The 14,968-nt window shown below is 37.8% G+C and overlaps 4 protein-coding genes across 4 annotated transcripts in view; 2 read left to right on the top strand and 2 right to left on the bottom strand.

The window, feature by feature from the left end:
* The window catches only part of LOC136246763 (probable serine/threonine-protein kinase DDB_G0271682), a gene marked incomplete in the record, with an annotated part of 247,696 nt that overhangs the window by 157,813 nt on the left and 74,915 nt on the right, over window positions 1-14,968 (top strand).
* On the top strand, window positions 10,778-11,951 carry LOC136246765 (uncharacterized). The gene is made up of 3 exons (XM_066038332.1): window positions 10,778-11,381; window positions 11,431-11,646; window positions 11,701-11,951. The coding sequence occupies exons 1-3, from the start codon at window positions 11,077-11,079 to the stop codon at window positions 11,756-11,758; spliced, it is 579 nt and encodes a 192-aa protein (XP_065894404.1). The 5' UTR covers window positions 10,778-11,076; the 3' UTR covers window positions 11,759-11,951.
* LOC136246768 (uncharacterized) lies at window positions 11,853-12,619 on the bottom strand. The gene is made up of 3 exons (XM_066038334.1): window positions 12,500-12,619; window positions 12,185-12,333; window positions 11,853-12,128 (listed from the first exon to the last, which is right to left on the bottom strand). Exons 1-3 carry the CDS (start codon window positions 12,508-12,510, stop codon window positions 11,971-11,973), a joined length of 318 nt encoding a protein of 105 aa, XP_065894406.1. The 5' UTR covers window positions 12,511-12,619; the 3' UTR covers window positions 11,853-11,970.
* The window catches only part of LOC136247882 (uncharacterized), a 4,869-nt gene continuing 2,591 nt past the window's right edge, over window positions 12,691-14,968 (bottom strand). Inside the window, exons 4-7 of the mRNA XM_066039702.1 lie at window positions 14,129-14,309; window positions 13,341-14,074; window positions 13,090-13,276; window positions 12,691-13,035 (exon numbers count right to left, since the gene is read on the bottom strand). Of these exons, the coding sequence (XP_065895774.1) occupies window positions 12,989-13,035; window positions 13,090-13,276; window positions 13,341-14,074; window positions 14,129-14,309 (1,149 nt within the window). The 3' untranslated portion in view covers window positions 12,691-12,988. The remainder of the gene's footprint in view (window positions 13,036-13,089; window positions 13,277-13,340; window positions 14,075-14,128; window positions 14,310-14,968) is intronic.

A 14,968-nucleotide genomic window follows, 5' to 3' on the forward strand; every position in this document is an offset into this window, starting at 1 on the left:
TGGTTTCTGCAGCCACAACACAGTGCGAACAAATATTTAAAGACTTCCAATTTGGACAGTCGCTATCACATGAGACCCTTCCACCCTTTCCACATTTGACGAGATGAGGGAGTTTCCCACTTCTACTTAACACCATCATTACCCCTTCATTAAATCCTGGTGCTGGAACAATTGCATTAGGCTCAGTTATTAATTCTTCAGCTTTCCTCCATATACCCTGAATGGAAGCAAATGGAACCTTCTGATCTCCAGAATGGCATTGCTCTGCTGTAACAGAAAGAGAACATCGTCTTGCCTCACTAGGCACCAAGTCCAAATTTTTAAGTGTAGAAGCTGAAACTTTTTTCATATGTTTTTCTCTCTGCAATTTTGTCATTTTAAACTAGTTAGTTTCGTCAACTTCAAGAAATTTGTATTCTCTAAATTCATATTTTCCACGTCTTATGACTGCACGTTCTAATTCTCTTTGTTGCTCATCGATTAATTCTTTTAGATGCTGAATAAAAGCTACCAACTCACTTTTTTTGTAGTTAACTTTTCTCTTCAGCATTGCAGTAATAGATTCACTTACATTCGTTGTGAATGCTGATGGAGGCACACCCAAGCCAGCATCTTCTCGTACAGGACTTAGCATACCAGACACTATTTCTTCACATTTGTGTTCATTAAACCACTCATAAAAGCCAGAAACACAACCAGGATTTTCCTTTTCTATTCTATCCCATTGAACTTTTCTCTCTTCTAATTGCTTGTAAAAAATTTCTTCACTTTCAGCGTCTACCAAACCTTCAACATAACTTGAGCCAACCTGCTTTCCAAATATTTCGTCAGTAATCTCATTGACAACTAGCTCAGGAAGCCTCCTTTCTCTTAGATTTTTCTTGATGTTGTTGCGAGCATGTATTGAGCAGTGTAGGTGAATAGCAAATCTAAATTCATGCATAAATGCATTAATCAAAGCCTTTTCTCCATCAGACCCAAACACTCGTAAACACTGTAGATCTTTTCTCAGAGCAACCAAAGCTGATGAAAAGTGCAGAAATGTGGAAAAGTTTTTGCGATAATGAATGGGAATTGGCCCCACGAACACTGGATATGTCTTGTACCTTCGCGTTTGGACCATCAGATGACGATAAGTAGTGGGTGTACACTCGCATTCTCCAAGATTAAACGTTGGACCAACTGTCATAGCACAGCTCTCTACTCCTGCTAATGGCGCACAAAATCTTACAAGATCATCTAGTTGTCCATCTGATGCTATAACGATAGCTGGATCTGGTGAGGTCTTGATGTCACGGACATATGAATTGTTTGCTTTTGCTTGTTGCATAACAGAATAAAGTTCGTCCATGCCATCATCACTACTGAATTTCAAAGTGCGCTTGGTATTGATTACTTGCCTTTCACCACGTGGCAGCTCTCCTGGGACATTTGCCTGCATGACATCTCCAACTTTAGCAGAAACAGATGCCACAACACCTTTAGAACAATTGTTGGGCACTTCACTTTTGATCATTTTCATTGTGCTGGGCCAGGTGGGAAAGAACGGCTGATTAGACTTGGAGTTTCCATGAGGTAGCGCAATAGGTGTGTGCCTTTTGGGATGTAATATACCAGCAAGCAGAGGTGATGAGGAGCATCTGTTGAGTCTACAAAGATTTACAAAACAGTGATATAAATTATCACAATATAAGACATACAAAATACACACACACTTTATAATAAAGAAGTAGGGCTGCAACTGTAGCCAGTTTTCTGCTATGTCACATCAGGCAGACAGTAAAAAAGTTCTATCAAATAATTTTTAATACATTCTGTAGCATGTTTTTACTTTCAGGCTTGATTTTACCCAATCAATACAGTCATGTCGCAGTGAGAGAAAATCGAGGCAGGTTTTTTGGTAATATTTTATACACACCTTCGTTGTCCCTACCATACTACTGCATAATATTGCAAAACAGGTGCTTAAATTATTTAACTGAAAAATTTTATATTTCATTTATTACATTTAGATTGAACAAACATGTGGAATTTCTTTCACTATGCCAAGGGTATACAAGCTAATCTCAAGCACAATAGGGATACAACAATTGAGGTCTTTCGAAAAATACGAGAAAGTTTATATTTATGGACATGTGAACAGCCACAATAATTTATGGATGACTGGGTGTCAAAAGATGGTGAATCATAGGGCATTTTTGTCATCTCGAAAACTGCCAGCACAAATTAGCTAAACAACAGATATGATGTTTAATAGTTTATATCAGTATTGCGTAGCCAGTCCCGGCAGCAGCTTTTGAATTGCAGCATGTAGAATGAAACATGTGTATTTAGCCTAAAACTTCTTATCGAAAAAATACACTTACATATCAAGCTTTCTTCAAACTATACTGCTAGATGGTTTTCGTTTATACCACTAAACAACTTCCAACCTTGTCTTTAAAGTCTCTAACAAATATTACTAAAGTTGTATCAATTTCTTTTACCTGCCCAAAGACCTAATGTTTTTACACAAGTTCCAATAAATTCTGTGAATTCTTGTGGCAATTCACAGGATCCATACATATATGCGCATCTTGGAATTTTAAAGACCTCTATACCATATGACAGGAGTTGCCTCACTTTACACATCTGTGCTATATATAAATGTGGCACAACACACAAAAATTAATACAAACAGAGGCAAATTAAATAATTATGACACAAACAATCCGTCAAATTTTCCTTTTGTCAATACTTCTTGTCATACTGTGTAGGTAAACACCATATCATGAGGTGTACACTCACCAGTTAAAGCTCAAAATGGCTGAAAAAATGTTATGAACTCTTGCTATAACCTGTTTAGGGTAAGGCTTTTCATCACCTCTAAACCATCAACTACATTCCGGTGGCTTTTCCCTCCTGGAGGGCGGCAGCTGAATAGGCCAATTATCTACAAGCCACTATCCTTTACAACAACACTGCAATACATCACAAAACTGTGATATTACACATACGTTATTGTATCCCTTTAAATTACATTTGTATCTATGGTAAGCTAGTTAGAGCTTCTCCCCTTTCAAACTAGCATATAAATAATGCACTTACCAGTAATAAAGCACAACATTCTCCTGAAGCTGTCTTTTGCTGGGTGTTTGCTATGCAATCGTCTAAGTGAAAACGTCTCCCACTGTCTGCCATCTGTTTGTGAAAAAATTGATGGGCCAATATGGATTTTGTCATCACTGACACAGCATTGAAAAGACTGATTGTGGGAACCATTGTGTTTCCAAACACCAAAGTTGTCTTTTTTGACGTCATCTGGGTCCTTCAGCGAGTTCAAGTCAATTACAAAAGTGCTGTTCTTCATAATGTTGAGTGGCCGCTGGTGACAAATCCTTGATTTGTCTATCTTTGGATCAAGCAAAATCATAATAACCCTCTCAACAGAGTACTTATTAGGAGGGGTTTCATACAGTGGACAACTGTCATCAGACCTATATAACATACACTGAAGTTGCGCAATATAGCTAGCATACATGCGCACTTTGTTACATCAGTTTTAACCACTATGTCGTCTTCCTGACATGACAGATGCGAAGTCTCACTGTCGCTATCTCGGTCGCTATAGCTTGGGCAGTTGGAGGCCAGGTGCATGTCTAAGTCTTCAGTCTCACTAGTGCTTAATTCTTCGATAAGTCTTCTGCAAGTAAGGATAATAACTTAATATACGTACAAAATATTGGCTACACACTTGTACGATTCTTGGCGCCTCGTTACAGGCTTAACAGGACTGGCCGCATCGTCTCCATCATCTTCAATAAGTAAAGGAAAGGTACACGAATCCCCAGGAATGGGAGAACCATCCATGGTAACACCAACTAGCTCGCGAACACTTTTGTGTTAGTGCCACGAGGTACATATGCTACATGCTGCCACGAGGCAAGTATACTACGCATGCGTTAACAATTGTGCTCTTTTAATGGAAAGCTGTATCCGAGATGTAGAAGAGGAGGAGGCCAGAGTATTCATGGTAGGATTTGTGTATTCAAATGATAAAACAAAAATTAAGTAGTACAAAAAAAAAAAAAAAAAAAAAACGTTAATCTTTCCTTGTAGGCCATTCCACCATTCCAGTATACCACCATTCCAGTATTCCACCATTCCAGTATTCCATTCCACTGTTTATACACTCCCTTTGATGGGCAGAGGGGAAGTCACTACAGAGCATTCATGGTCACTCCCCTGGACTGTAAAAGTGCATTATCACCTAGCAACCAAGTGGTAGTTATTATTAGTAGAATAAACAAGCCACCAAACAGGTAAACAGCAACCTTTAGGCTCCCTCTTTGTACTTTAAACATCATTATGGTCAATAAACTATGTACATATAAGCCACATGACCAATTTGGGCTGTCCAGACAATGGAGGTGCCTGGATAATAGAGGTCTGGATAAGGGAGGTTCCACTGTATGTTCCTTTATAAAGAGTGTCAATACAGAAAGCTAATACTTTGGTATGGTTTCCTGGCATGAAGAAGAAGGTGACCATTTATTTGTAGATAAAAGAATGCCAAAGCACAGAAGACAGGCATTCATTGGAACCACAAAAGGCAGTGAGTTTGTTGTTATGGAGTAAAATGGTGGCTGTGTGTTGCTTCATTTGGCCTCTATATAGCCTTGTAACTGATCTGTGAGGCAAGCAGTGGGGCAGGCAGACCGACAATACGGGTCTTGACTTTTTTTGTAAAAAGTATTTTATATCCGATCGCCTGTAATTGTTTTCTCATTTTTAATGCTGTATTTAATGTTGAATGGAGCAAGACTATTCTGTAAAGATGATTTCATCCCATATAATATTTCAATGATGGTTTTTACGTACAGTGTTTTGGAGGCAGGTGTCATTTTAGGTAGAAACCCTATTGAACAGTACTACCATACTGTTTGATAATAAGTTGGCTATATGATACAGTGGAACCTTGATTATCCAAACACTGATTAACCAAAGTCTTGATTATCCGACCACCAAATCGACTGCTCAATTAGGGTATTTTATCTTTATTAAAAGCGTATGCTTTATTAGAGTAGTTGAGCAAAGCTCTGTATATAAATGTATGGAAGTTCAATTTTAAATACTGTTCGATTATATGAACACCCTTTCCCCCAATTAATTTGGATAATTGAGGTTCTACTGTATAGTTAATCAGTTATATCTATGTTTGTAATGTGTAGTCGGGCATTTAATTGGTGGTTAAGTGTGCTTACCTGAGGAATTGTAACTTTTACTATAGTTAGTTCTGTATGTTCATATCAACCTTGGTGATGTATGGTAGTGTTTTCTGCTATTGTGGCAGCACTGAACTTGGTGTGTGCAGAAGATTCCTTTAAAATCTGGTAAACTACTCTAATATAACATTCATGTCAGCTCTTTTATGGTGTCAAATACAGTGCACACATACATGACAGTTGTGTACAAATACATAATATATTAACAGTTAGTAACATGTCACTGGAGTAAATGATGAAGGGCAGACCATTCCTTAGTAATACCTCTTTCTCTCAAAATCAACGGGATGGTGGCCCAAATTGAAGGAATTATGCCTTATAAACTGTTAATAAAGAAGTCCAGTGAATTGTATTTTATTGGCCACTACAGTGACAAACATGTCATCTGTGACATGGAGGAAGGAATAAGTCATTGACTGTTCTATTAGAGTGTATGAATCTTTTACAATGACATGTCTTTCATATACTCAATCAAGGATATTGGATATTCTCCGTATTATAGTAACATTATCATACGTACAGTACAATAGTACTGTATAGTAGGGACCACAAAGGTTTGGGTGTGACTTATGAAGAAACATCACCCAAAAACCAAAGTCTCCCTGACAATGATGAGGCAGTATTGGTTAGATAAAACTAAGCCCAAACAAGCCTTCAGATTGATCCAAAATGCTTTCAACAATTTGCTACAGAATTTAAATATATATATTATCAGAATTTTCTACTGACTGAATAACTGGCTGACTGACTGATGCCTTCAGACAAGCATAACTCTACAATGGCTCAGGCTCAGGCTATAAGTTTACACCTGCCAATGGAATGGCATTTTTTCCTACTGAATTATCCCCTGAAGTAGATGACTCCACTATTAATGTGCTTTTGGTCTCTACAGTTTGTACATTAGGATGATAGCCCACTATTTCCAATTGTCTATAGACTGATTCTGATAACATCAACTGATGAGGTGCTACCAACTTGACAAAAACAGTAGTAGTAGTAGTTTTGTCACCAAGACTGACTTTCATATTCATTTGTCCATCCAGAATAATTGGTTTCTGATCATAGATACAAGCTTTCAGCTGAGGAGCTTTAAGATCCTCTATCTTGAGATTAGCCTTCTCAACTATATGATAAAGCAGGTCTCCTCTAATGATGGTGATGTCAGAACCAGTATCAATGACACCAGTAGTAGATACTCCTTCAATCTTCACATCAACACAATGGGATTTACTCCTCTCTGTCATTGTCTGGGAATTAGTCTATATCATCATGTTAGCACCAGTTGGCTTACTAGTCTTTTGGGCTGAAGTTTTAGTTAAGCTTTCTGTCTTCTGCTGTCATCATTGATAAGATAGGTGGGTGGGACTATCACATATGTATCATCTCTGTTGCTTCTTCTGACTGGTTTCTTTCTCAATCTTATTGCTAGCCTTCCCCTGAGTGGTGTTAGTACTCTTCTTGTTAAATCTAGACCAATAGTGTGATGACAGTTGACTGCTATTACTCTTCTGTTTCCCCATTTCAAATGGCTTCAAGTACTGTTGATTCCTTTGAGCTCTGCCAGTATTTGTTCCTCTCTCTTGGTTGCTATACATAGTTCCTTATAGTTCTGAGCCCCAGGAACAGCAGGTGACTCCATTAATGTTAGTAATAAACCTTCCTGTAGCTGTCCATATAACAACAGCATTTCCCTTGTCTCATTTGACAGACGCTCCCTTCTAAACTCAGTCTGGAAAACATCTTCTAGTTGTCCTATATAATCTGACACACACTCATCTAGTCGCTGTGACGTGTGACGGAAATCCAATGCAGTTAATGCCTGGTTACCAGCTTTCTTTCAATGTTCTTGTAGCAAGTTAGTAGTTTACCTTCTCTTCTGGTAGTAATAACTTCAACTCTTGTGCTGCTTTCCCTCTTAAATAACCAGCCAATTGCAATTCTTCAGGGGGATCAATTATTCCAGATGACTGCTCACTATAACGTTAGTAACCAATCATCAAAGGTTGTCTTGACATCATTGGCAGTAAAAGGATCTACTGGGGGTGCCTTTCCATAACGGAAAATGTAAACATGACTTGTACCAGGCAACTTACTACCACTAGCGGTACCTGTAGAACATACTGGTCTGCCAACAAAAACAATGTCAGACAAACATGTACTCAGTCAAGTTTCCTGCTGAGCTTGAGACGTCTCTCCTTCTCTGTCATACCTTAACAGTTCATTGCTCCAAGTTGGGTCACTCAGTTTAACTCTTGCTGCAGCTGTTGTTGACATGCTACAGTACTCTCCTGATGAAAAGGTTAGGTGCTGTTGTTGTGACCCATGTAGGTGTTGTTGTTGTTGTTGAACTAAGCAGTCACCTGATAAGGAAAGGTGTCACCCATGTAGTTGTTGTGATTCCATGGCTTCCCTGATGTTGTTGTGGGCCTTGTAACCATGAGGTTGAGGTTGGAAGGAAAAACCCAACAACTACTCCACCACTACTTGCTAGACCAGTTCTGCTACTCCCTAAAGAATAATACATACTGGCAGACTCTTTCACCACAGGATTGGGTGGTACTTCACCAACATGACCATCTGTTGGTAGTAACAATCTGGTAGCTCTGTAATCCTTACAAAAACCTGGAATGGCTGCTTCTGTCAAAAAAGATGCTTTCAGTCTGGCTAGCTTCAGCTCTCTAGATTCCAATATCTTTTTTACTTGTAGCTGCTGCTCTTTCTGTGCTAGGATACCAGCATACTTCAACAATTGCTCACTGTTTTCTTGCCAGAGCTCCACTACCCTATCATTTGCACTTTTAAGCTTAGCCTCCAATCGGTCAACTTCTCCCTTTGTTCACTTTAGCTCCATAAGCAATGCCATCTTCTCTTCCTCAAGGTTTTGAAGAACATTGTGTAACTGAGTGAGCTAAGGTGTCAAGTCTAGTTCCCGTTCATAGTAAATAGTTAGTTGGGATTCTGTTATTTGTTCAGGCTGGTTTTTACTGAAGTTTAGACTTTGTTGTTTGATAACTTTGTTGTGGTCACTGCAGCTGTTATATAAACAAAAACAGCATAGTTGACCTCCTTAGTTTATAGTGAGTATTTACATAGGTTACGTAGGTATAAGTATGGTTACTAAGTAGTTCTGTGTATTGACTGGTTAATATGATGGCATTCAGCAATTCAGTCAGTGGTCTTGGCTGTGAATGGGTTGTAAAAAGTGGGTTCCCCATGCCTACACTGTCAATTCACTTGTACATACAATCTACATTGTTTTCAAAACAAGTCTATGCATGTGTGACTGGATGTGCAAAAAAACTGCCTACATTAATTTTACAGTATAAAATTAATGCGTCGGTTACAATTGAAAAAAATAGAGCTTCTATAAATTTTTGAATACTTTGTTCTTGGTGAAGAAAGGGTCTAACAATATAAACCTGGATAACATCTTATTTGCACAGTTTCAGTCTCATGTGTCAATAACTTTTGGAGTTACTACCCTAAAATGTAGCAACAACAGAAAGATTGATATGTAGTGGAAGTATAGGGAAAATAAATTACAGGTGCTTACAAAACAGTTGTAACTTACACAGTACTACACAGAGTTAAAATTTACACCATGTTCGACATGAATTGATTGTTGGGTAAGTTTGTTGTATATCATTTTTCTTCACTACATACAAAGGTGATTTCAGTGAAGAAAGACACTATGGCTTGGACCAGGTGTAAACAAACACCCTGGCCACAATTTATGTATCCATTGTCTACTACAGTGAAATAAAGATTTTTGAACTCTGTAGGCCAGAGAATACTTTTGACTATGTAGATTATACGTAAATATTTAGAACAGGGATAAAACAATTACTGCAAATGCTCGAAACATTTTTATGAGAGAGGTTACATGAGAGGTAGAGAGGTACATGAGAGGTAGCTAGCAAATGCTAGCTACCTCTCATTTATATTTTGTATAGTCACTGTAGAAATGGACTGTTTTACTCTTCTTGCTGTCTATCACTATAACTCTAAAGTACTCACCAGATAAGGCTGAAACTTATAAATTAGCAACGTATTGGTGATTTCCACTAGACAACAAAAAAGTCATAAAATTGCATTCAAGGAAAATGTGAACTAGTTGGATTTTTGCTCAGTGGGTCACATACAAACCTCTGAACAAGGTGCACTTTACATTGTGGGTTTAAATGATATTCAATAGTATATTTAAAATTAGTAATTTTAAAATGAAGTAGGGATCCAAGCAATAAAAAGTAGTGAAACAAGAGATAACAATGATGGTATTACAGCATAGCTCAGTGGGAAAATCCCTACATGGCATGTTAGAACAATCATTTTTTTTAATTCCAAAGTAGGGATTTTCCCACCAAGCTATGCTATAACATCATCATTTATTTTTATCGCTTGTATCACTACTTCATTTTGAAATTAATAATTTGTAATATACTTGTTTGTTTGGTTTTTTGTTATAGCATACACCATACATGTGTTACTGATCTATGAGGGTGACTGTTGTATTAGAGTATCTCGAGTAAGCCTTTCAACTACCTACCAGAAGATGTGTTACTATTACATATTTTCATTGTGCTACTAGTAGGGATCTGCAATACATATTGATATGGCAATATATCAATACAGCATATAAGTATCACAATACGATACTGTACTTAGAAAATATCAATATATCAAAGTTTTCTAGTAGAAGAGTCTCTGATTGCTCTATTACTCTAACACTGATCTGATACTTAAATAGAAGGTCTCTCTATTTACCTGTGCTATTAATTGTAACGTTACAAGAAGCCATACAAATACGCATGTATAAGTGCTGTTGTTATGGCTAAACTATTCTTAACCGGGTCTTCTAAAAACAGTAGCTGTTACACTTTAAGTATAAAGAACTGCACCACTAAGGCTTAGTGGTGCAGCAATCTTGACAACTCATCAAAATGCAGAGTAATCCGGACAAGCCTTTGTGGGAGCATGCATTAAAATTTTTGTGGTAGCTAATTGTCTGGGTAGGCAGGTATCCAGGTAGGGATGTGTTTTTTAACAGCAACTCTGTTTTCCATACTAAAAATCATATCAGAACACACTAGCTATTTGTCACATCAGTATAATACTGTAGTTTATCAGCATTCACTGAATAAAGAAATTTGTAGACGCAAACAGTGAATATAGAATCAGTGTCAGCTCTTTAAGATACAGTTGAATTGGATATTGTTACAACTATTGGTTAATATGCCAGTCATAACTAGCCATGACCACTTCATTACAGTATTGTGATACAGTATCGTATCAAACAGTTTACTGATGGTGATATGTGATACACAAGATGCACTGTATCGCAGAACACTCTGTGCTAGCATCATAAATACAGCTAGACCAATAATAATAATAAAAAGGTGTTATATCGTGATCGAGTAAATATATTGTTAAGAGGCGTGGTCTCGGTAATTGATCATTATTAATCAACCAAGATGGGTGTGGTATTGAACGTATTGTGAAATGTTACAGGTGTATGCCGAACACAAGTGCTTAAAGGGAGGGAGACATAGAATTTTAAAATTTCATTGCTGTATTGATTTGATGCCCTTATGTATGGTTGTACATTTGAAATTTAATTTACTGTATGATTTGTTAATGAAATACACGATCAAAAATGCTTCCGGAGTAATCATACGTTATAACGCGTCATAAGTTGCTGACGTCAGAGAGAGAACGCTGCGTGAATGAAGTATACACTCCATGGAAGAATCAGATCTTATTATTAATTCAGTCACGTATCAGAGTGAAGTAATAGGTATAGAAAGACTTCGTTATGGATACTTCAAAGTCGTCAACGGATTCCTGCTGTGCTACTCCTGGCTCGAAATGTTCGATTGATTCCCAAGATATTTCTGATGAATATAGTGACGTTTCCAGTTCAGTCTCTAGTGACGAAATGAGCATTTTCAGCGAAGACATAGATGATCATGAAGACACTGAGGAGATGACTGGAACCTCTCTTGAACCTTACCAATTCGAGCCAATAGTTGCTAACGCTAGCGATACAGACCGACTGACTGAGGATGAATCATCGTCTGATGAAGAGCTACTTGGGAAATTGCCCAATGATATGAGCTGGTATGACCATTCTACCACTACTTGTTAGCTAATAATACAGTTCTTACAGGTGTCACTGTGGCAATTGTAAGATGATGCCCACTAGAAGAGAATGTATATGCTGCTGTTCCGTTGGTGAAGTGGTAGAGAAGATGGAAGAAATTGGTGCTTCATGTATCACTGAAAGTGAAGGATTTGATGCAGTTTGTTTAAACCAGTGGGTCTTGCTGACTGCATATTATCAATACAGACAACAGTATGGCAAGTATAAAGAATCCATTCATGAGTACGTTACACTGATATAGCACATTCCCATTGAACCTTTTAATTTAATGTGCAGGCAGTACCGATTCACAAGCTACCGTCAGCTGACTCGTTGGTGCTGGGGTTGGCTGTGAAAGTCTATAAGAATAGTACTACCAAGTTTTGCTGTGGATAAAATAAGGCGCACCTTTCCTTCAGAGACATATGCAGGCTTTAAGTACCCTAAATTGTAATATTACTGTATATATAATTATAAAAATGTATATCATGTAAAATTCTTGTATAATGCTAAAGTCAATTACACTATATATAATGGGCAAAATAATGATATCCAAATAAACTACACTTAAGTAGTGCTAAATCGACTTTTGTGCTGTTGTATTGCAGTTGCTTTGCCTGGTCGCTCAAAAGCAGAGCATAGTGGTTTAGGATCTTCTTCTTGCAGATCGCTTCCTCCTGTGTTGCATTGTTCAATGGTTTCTTGTAGTAGCTGTTCAACATAACCTACATACATATCATCAACCATATGAGCTAAATCAAATAAACCTTATTTCTCTTACCATATGTAGCTTTCACATGAACTTTGCGTACAAGATAACCACCACTCTTATACTTAGGTTGTATGACATCATACCGTTCCACATCTTGCTTTGTGACTGCTTGAGGACGGTCACTGTTTTCATTAAAATGCAATGCTGCTAGCTTTAACCTGCAATGATAATTATGCAAAAGCAACTTTATGTCTGCAGGTTAGGTCACACAATTAATGATTAAGGGTGCAAATAGTTAACTTACAATAGAGAAATTAACACACTAATCATTACATTAACGAAAAATCAAATGAATAGAATGAAGCCAAGTGACCAATACATTACCTGCTTTTCATTCCCTTGTAAGAAAAAGCAACTGCCTTTGGTGCAAAGTTAATCACAACATTGTGGAATGACTCCAAGCTAGATGTCTGGTGAGCATCACAACATTGTGGAATGACTCCAAGCTAGATGTCTGGTGAGCACCAGAAAGGTGGGTCATGTCCTTCAAGTGTGTTGGCTTTGTCAGAAGAGATGTTAGCTTCTCACTTGCTTTTGTGTCTATTCAATAATATACATGCTCATCCATGTCACTATATATGTGGATATCATGCCCTACTTACATCTTTTAAACCACTTTTTCTTCCTATCTTGACGTCTTAATCTACCATGAGAACACTTTGGAAATTTGTACTGTGCCTCCTGTGAACATCATGCACATGGTTGTCCAGTGATAACCATTTGGCTTGCACAAGTTCACTGTCATCATCAGGTGTTGTGGACACACACCAATAGAGATGGTTGATGATGCTCTTCTGCCATTCACTAACCAATTCACAATCCTTTTGTTTGCCCAATTTCTCTAATTTTTTTGCAAAAACCTAAATATATTCACCAGTTCTGATTATTGCAACAGGTACTGCACAAGTATGTACCTTTTGCTACATGCCATGTATCGTAATAGTGTTTGATGTATGGGTGTGCTTCACGTATCCATTTGTTGATCTGCTTATGTTTGTCTGTGACAAGTGCATCAATTGCAAGGTTATGGCCTTGAAGAAAGTCCATGCAGCGATGGAGGCCCTCCTTCTCCATATGGTAGCTTCCCTTAACTTCATTGCTCTGTTGTAAATTATTTAATTTACAGTTAGTATACACCACATACTTCACCATAATATAGCTTTACCTGAACAAGCTGTATATCCACTATTTTATTAAGATTCAATTCAAGCATGGAATATGATCCATACTTGGCACTGTGTCCAGGGCTATCAGATCTTCCATCACCACCAATTACCAAGCCTTGCTGTTTCTCTTTCAGTTTGCTAAGGAGTAGAATTTGGTTCTTCTCCCAAATAACATGAATGGCAGGGTGAAGGTATTTTTTCTGATGTCTAAAAAATGTTTTTCTACTTATTGTAGCACAATAAAGGGTCTTAAATACTCTGAGTGCCTTAGCTGGTAAAGAGCCAGTGAACAGAATAGCAGCAGATATCAGAAGATTTCCAGCTGGAATGTTACGTATATATGGCTGGCTTTCCCAAACAAATGTATTATTACACTGGCTACATGCTTGCTTGATGCTAAGGAAAGATCCAATCACATGGCGTTTGATGGAAATAAAGGTACTGCCACATGCAACACAGGTGGCAAACAGCAACATGAGGGTAGATTCAAACACCAGAAAAATCAGTTGCTTTTCAACTGGAATCTGTTCTTCATCTTCTGTTGTAGTGGATTCCCAATCTATGGTGGATTCTGTAGGCTCTGTTTCACTCTCTTCCTCTTCTGTCAATTCGAAAGTGTCTTCATTCTCAGCCACTGGTGCTATCACTCCTTTTTTAGGAGTTGATGTCGTCGGAATATGTAAGAGATTACACTGTACTCCTACATCACACATCAGTGGTGCTGCCTGGACACCTATGACCATGCAGGTTCATATTACAATAATAGATAACATTAATTGGTTCCTACCGAACTGAGTGACCTCAGCGACAATTGCAGCCTGAGTATGAGCATCAAGAATGTCTGGGAAAGTCTGGACCCCAAAGCTTGAGTACCGAGGTTGTGCAGCTTCATTCACAGATTGCAATTGGCTAAAACCAACAGAAGTATCTTGCTGCTCTGACTGATCATCCATCACTTCTTGTACAATCTATTAATACATAAACAAATAGCTAGTTAATAAGGCCACACCAAGTCAAACCTTAGTTTCTGGTCACCCGCCCGCATGGTAAACCTGGAACCCTAGTTTATGAGGACTATTATTAATATTACAGGTGCTTAAGTGCACGTGACCCAGCAAGACACTTATTTTTTACTGCAAAAGATCGATATACTCTAATAGAGCAGTCAGGGATTCCAATAGAGCAGTCACACTACTCTTAACTCTAATATTAGGTATATATGCCACACTAATAAAATGTTTCTAACTATAGCTAGTTTTGTCCTTGATTATATAGCTGTTCAGATTATAACTGTTACTAATGCTTCTGTAACCAAAGTAATTTCAGTAGCATTAACTACTAGTCCATGCAGATGGGCCATAGCTTTAACTTTATAATTCAAATGTAGTCCTCTAATGATTAGTCTAGTAACTTCAAATTCCTTATCACTGAACACTACAGGGGTATGGAAAGCCGGCAACATTTGGTGAGCTTAAACTTAAACTTTTCCATAACTAAAATTAGATTGGTAAGTAGAAACCCTTATAGTTTAAACATTCCCAGATGATCACTAAAAAACACTAGTCTGGAGCACTCAATGACTCAAAACTTTGACAGTTACTTTTTTCAAGGTTACTGAATAGAAGGC

This window comes from Dysidea avara, chromosome 2, assembly GCF_963678975.1.
Source record: "Dysidea avara chromosome 2, odDysAvar1.4, whole genome shotgun sequence".
NCBI lineage: Eukaryota > Metazoa > Porifera > Demospongiae > Dictyoceratida > Dysideidae > Dysidea > Dysidea avara.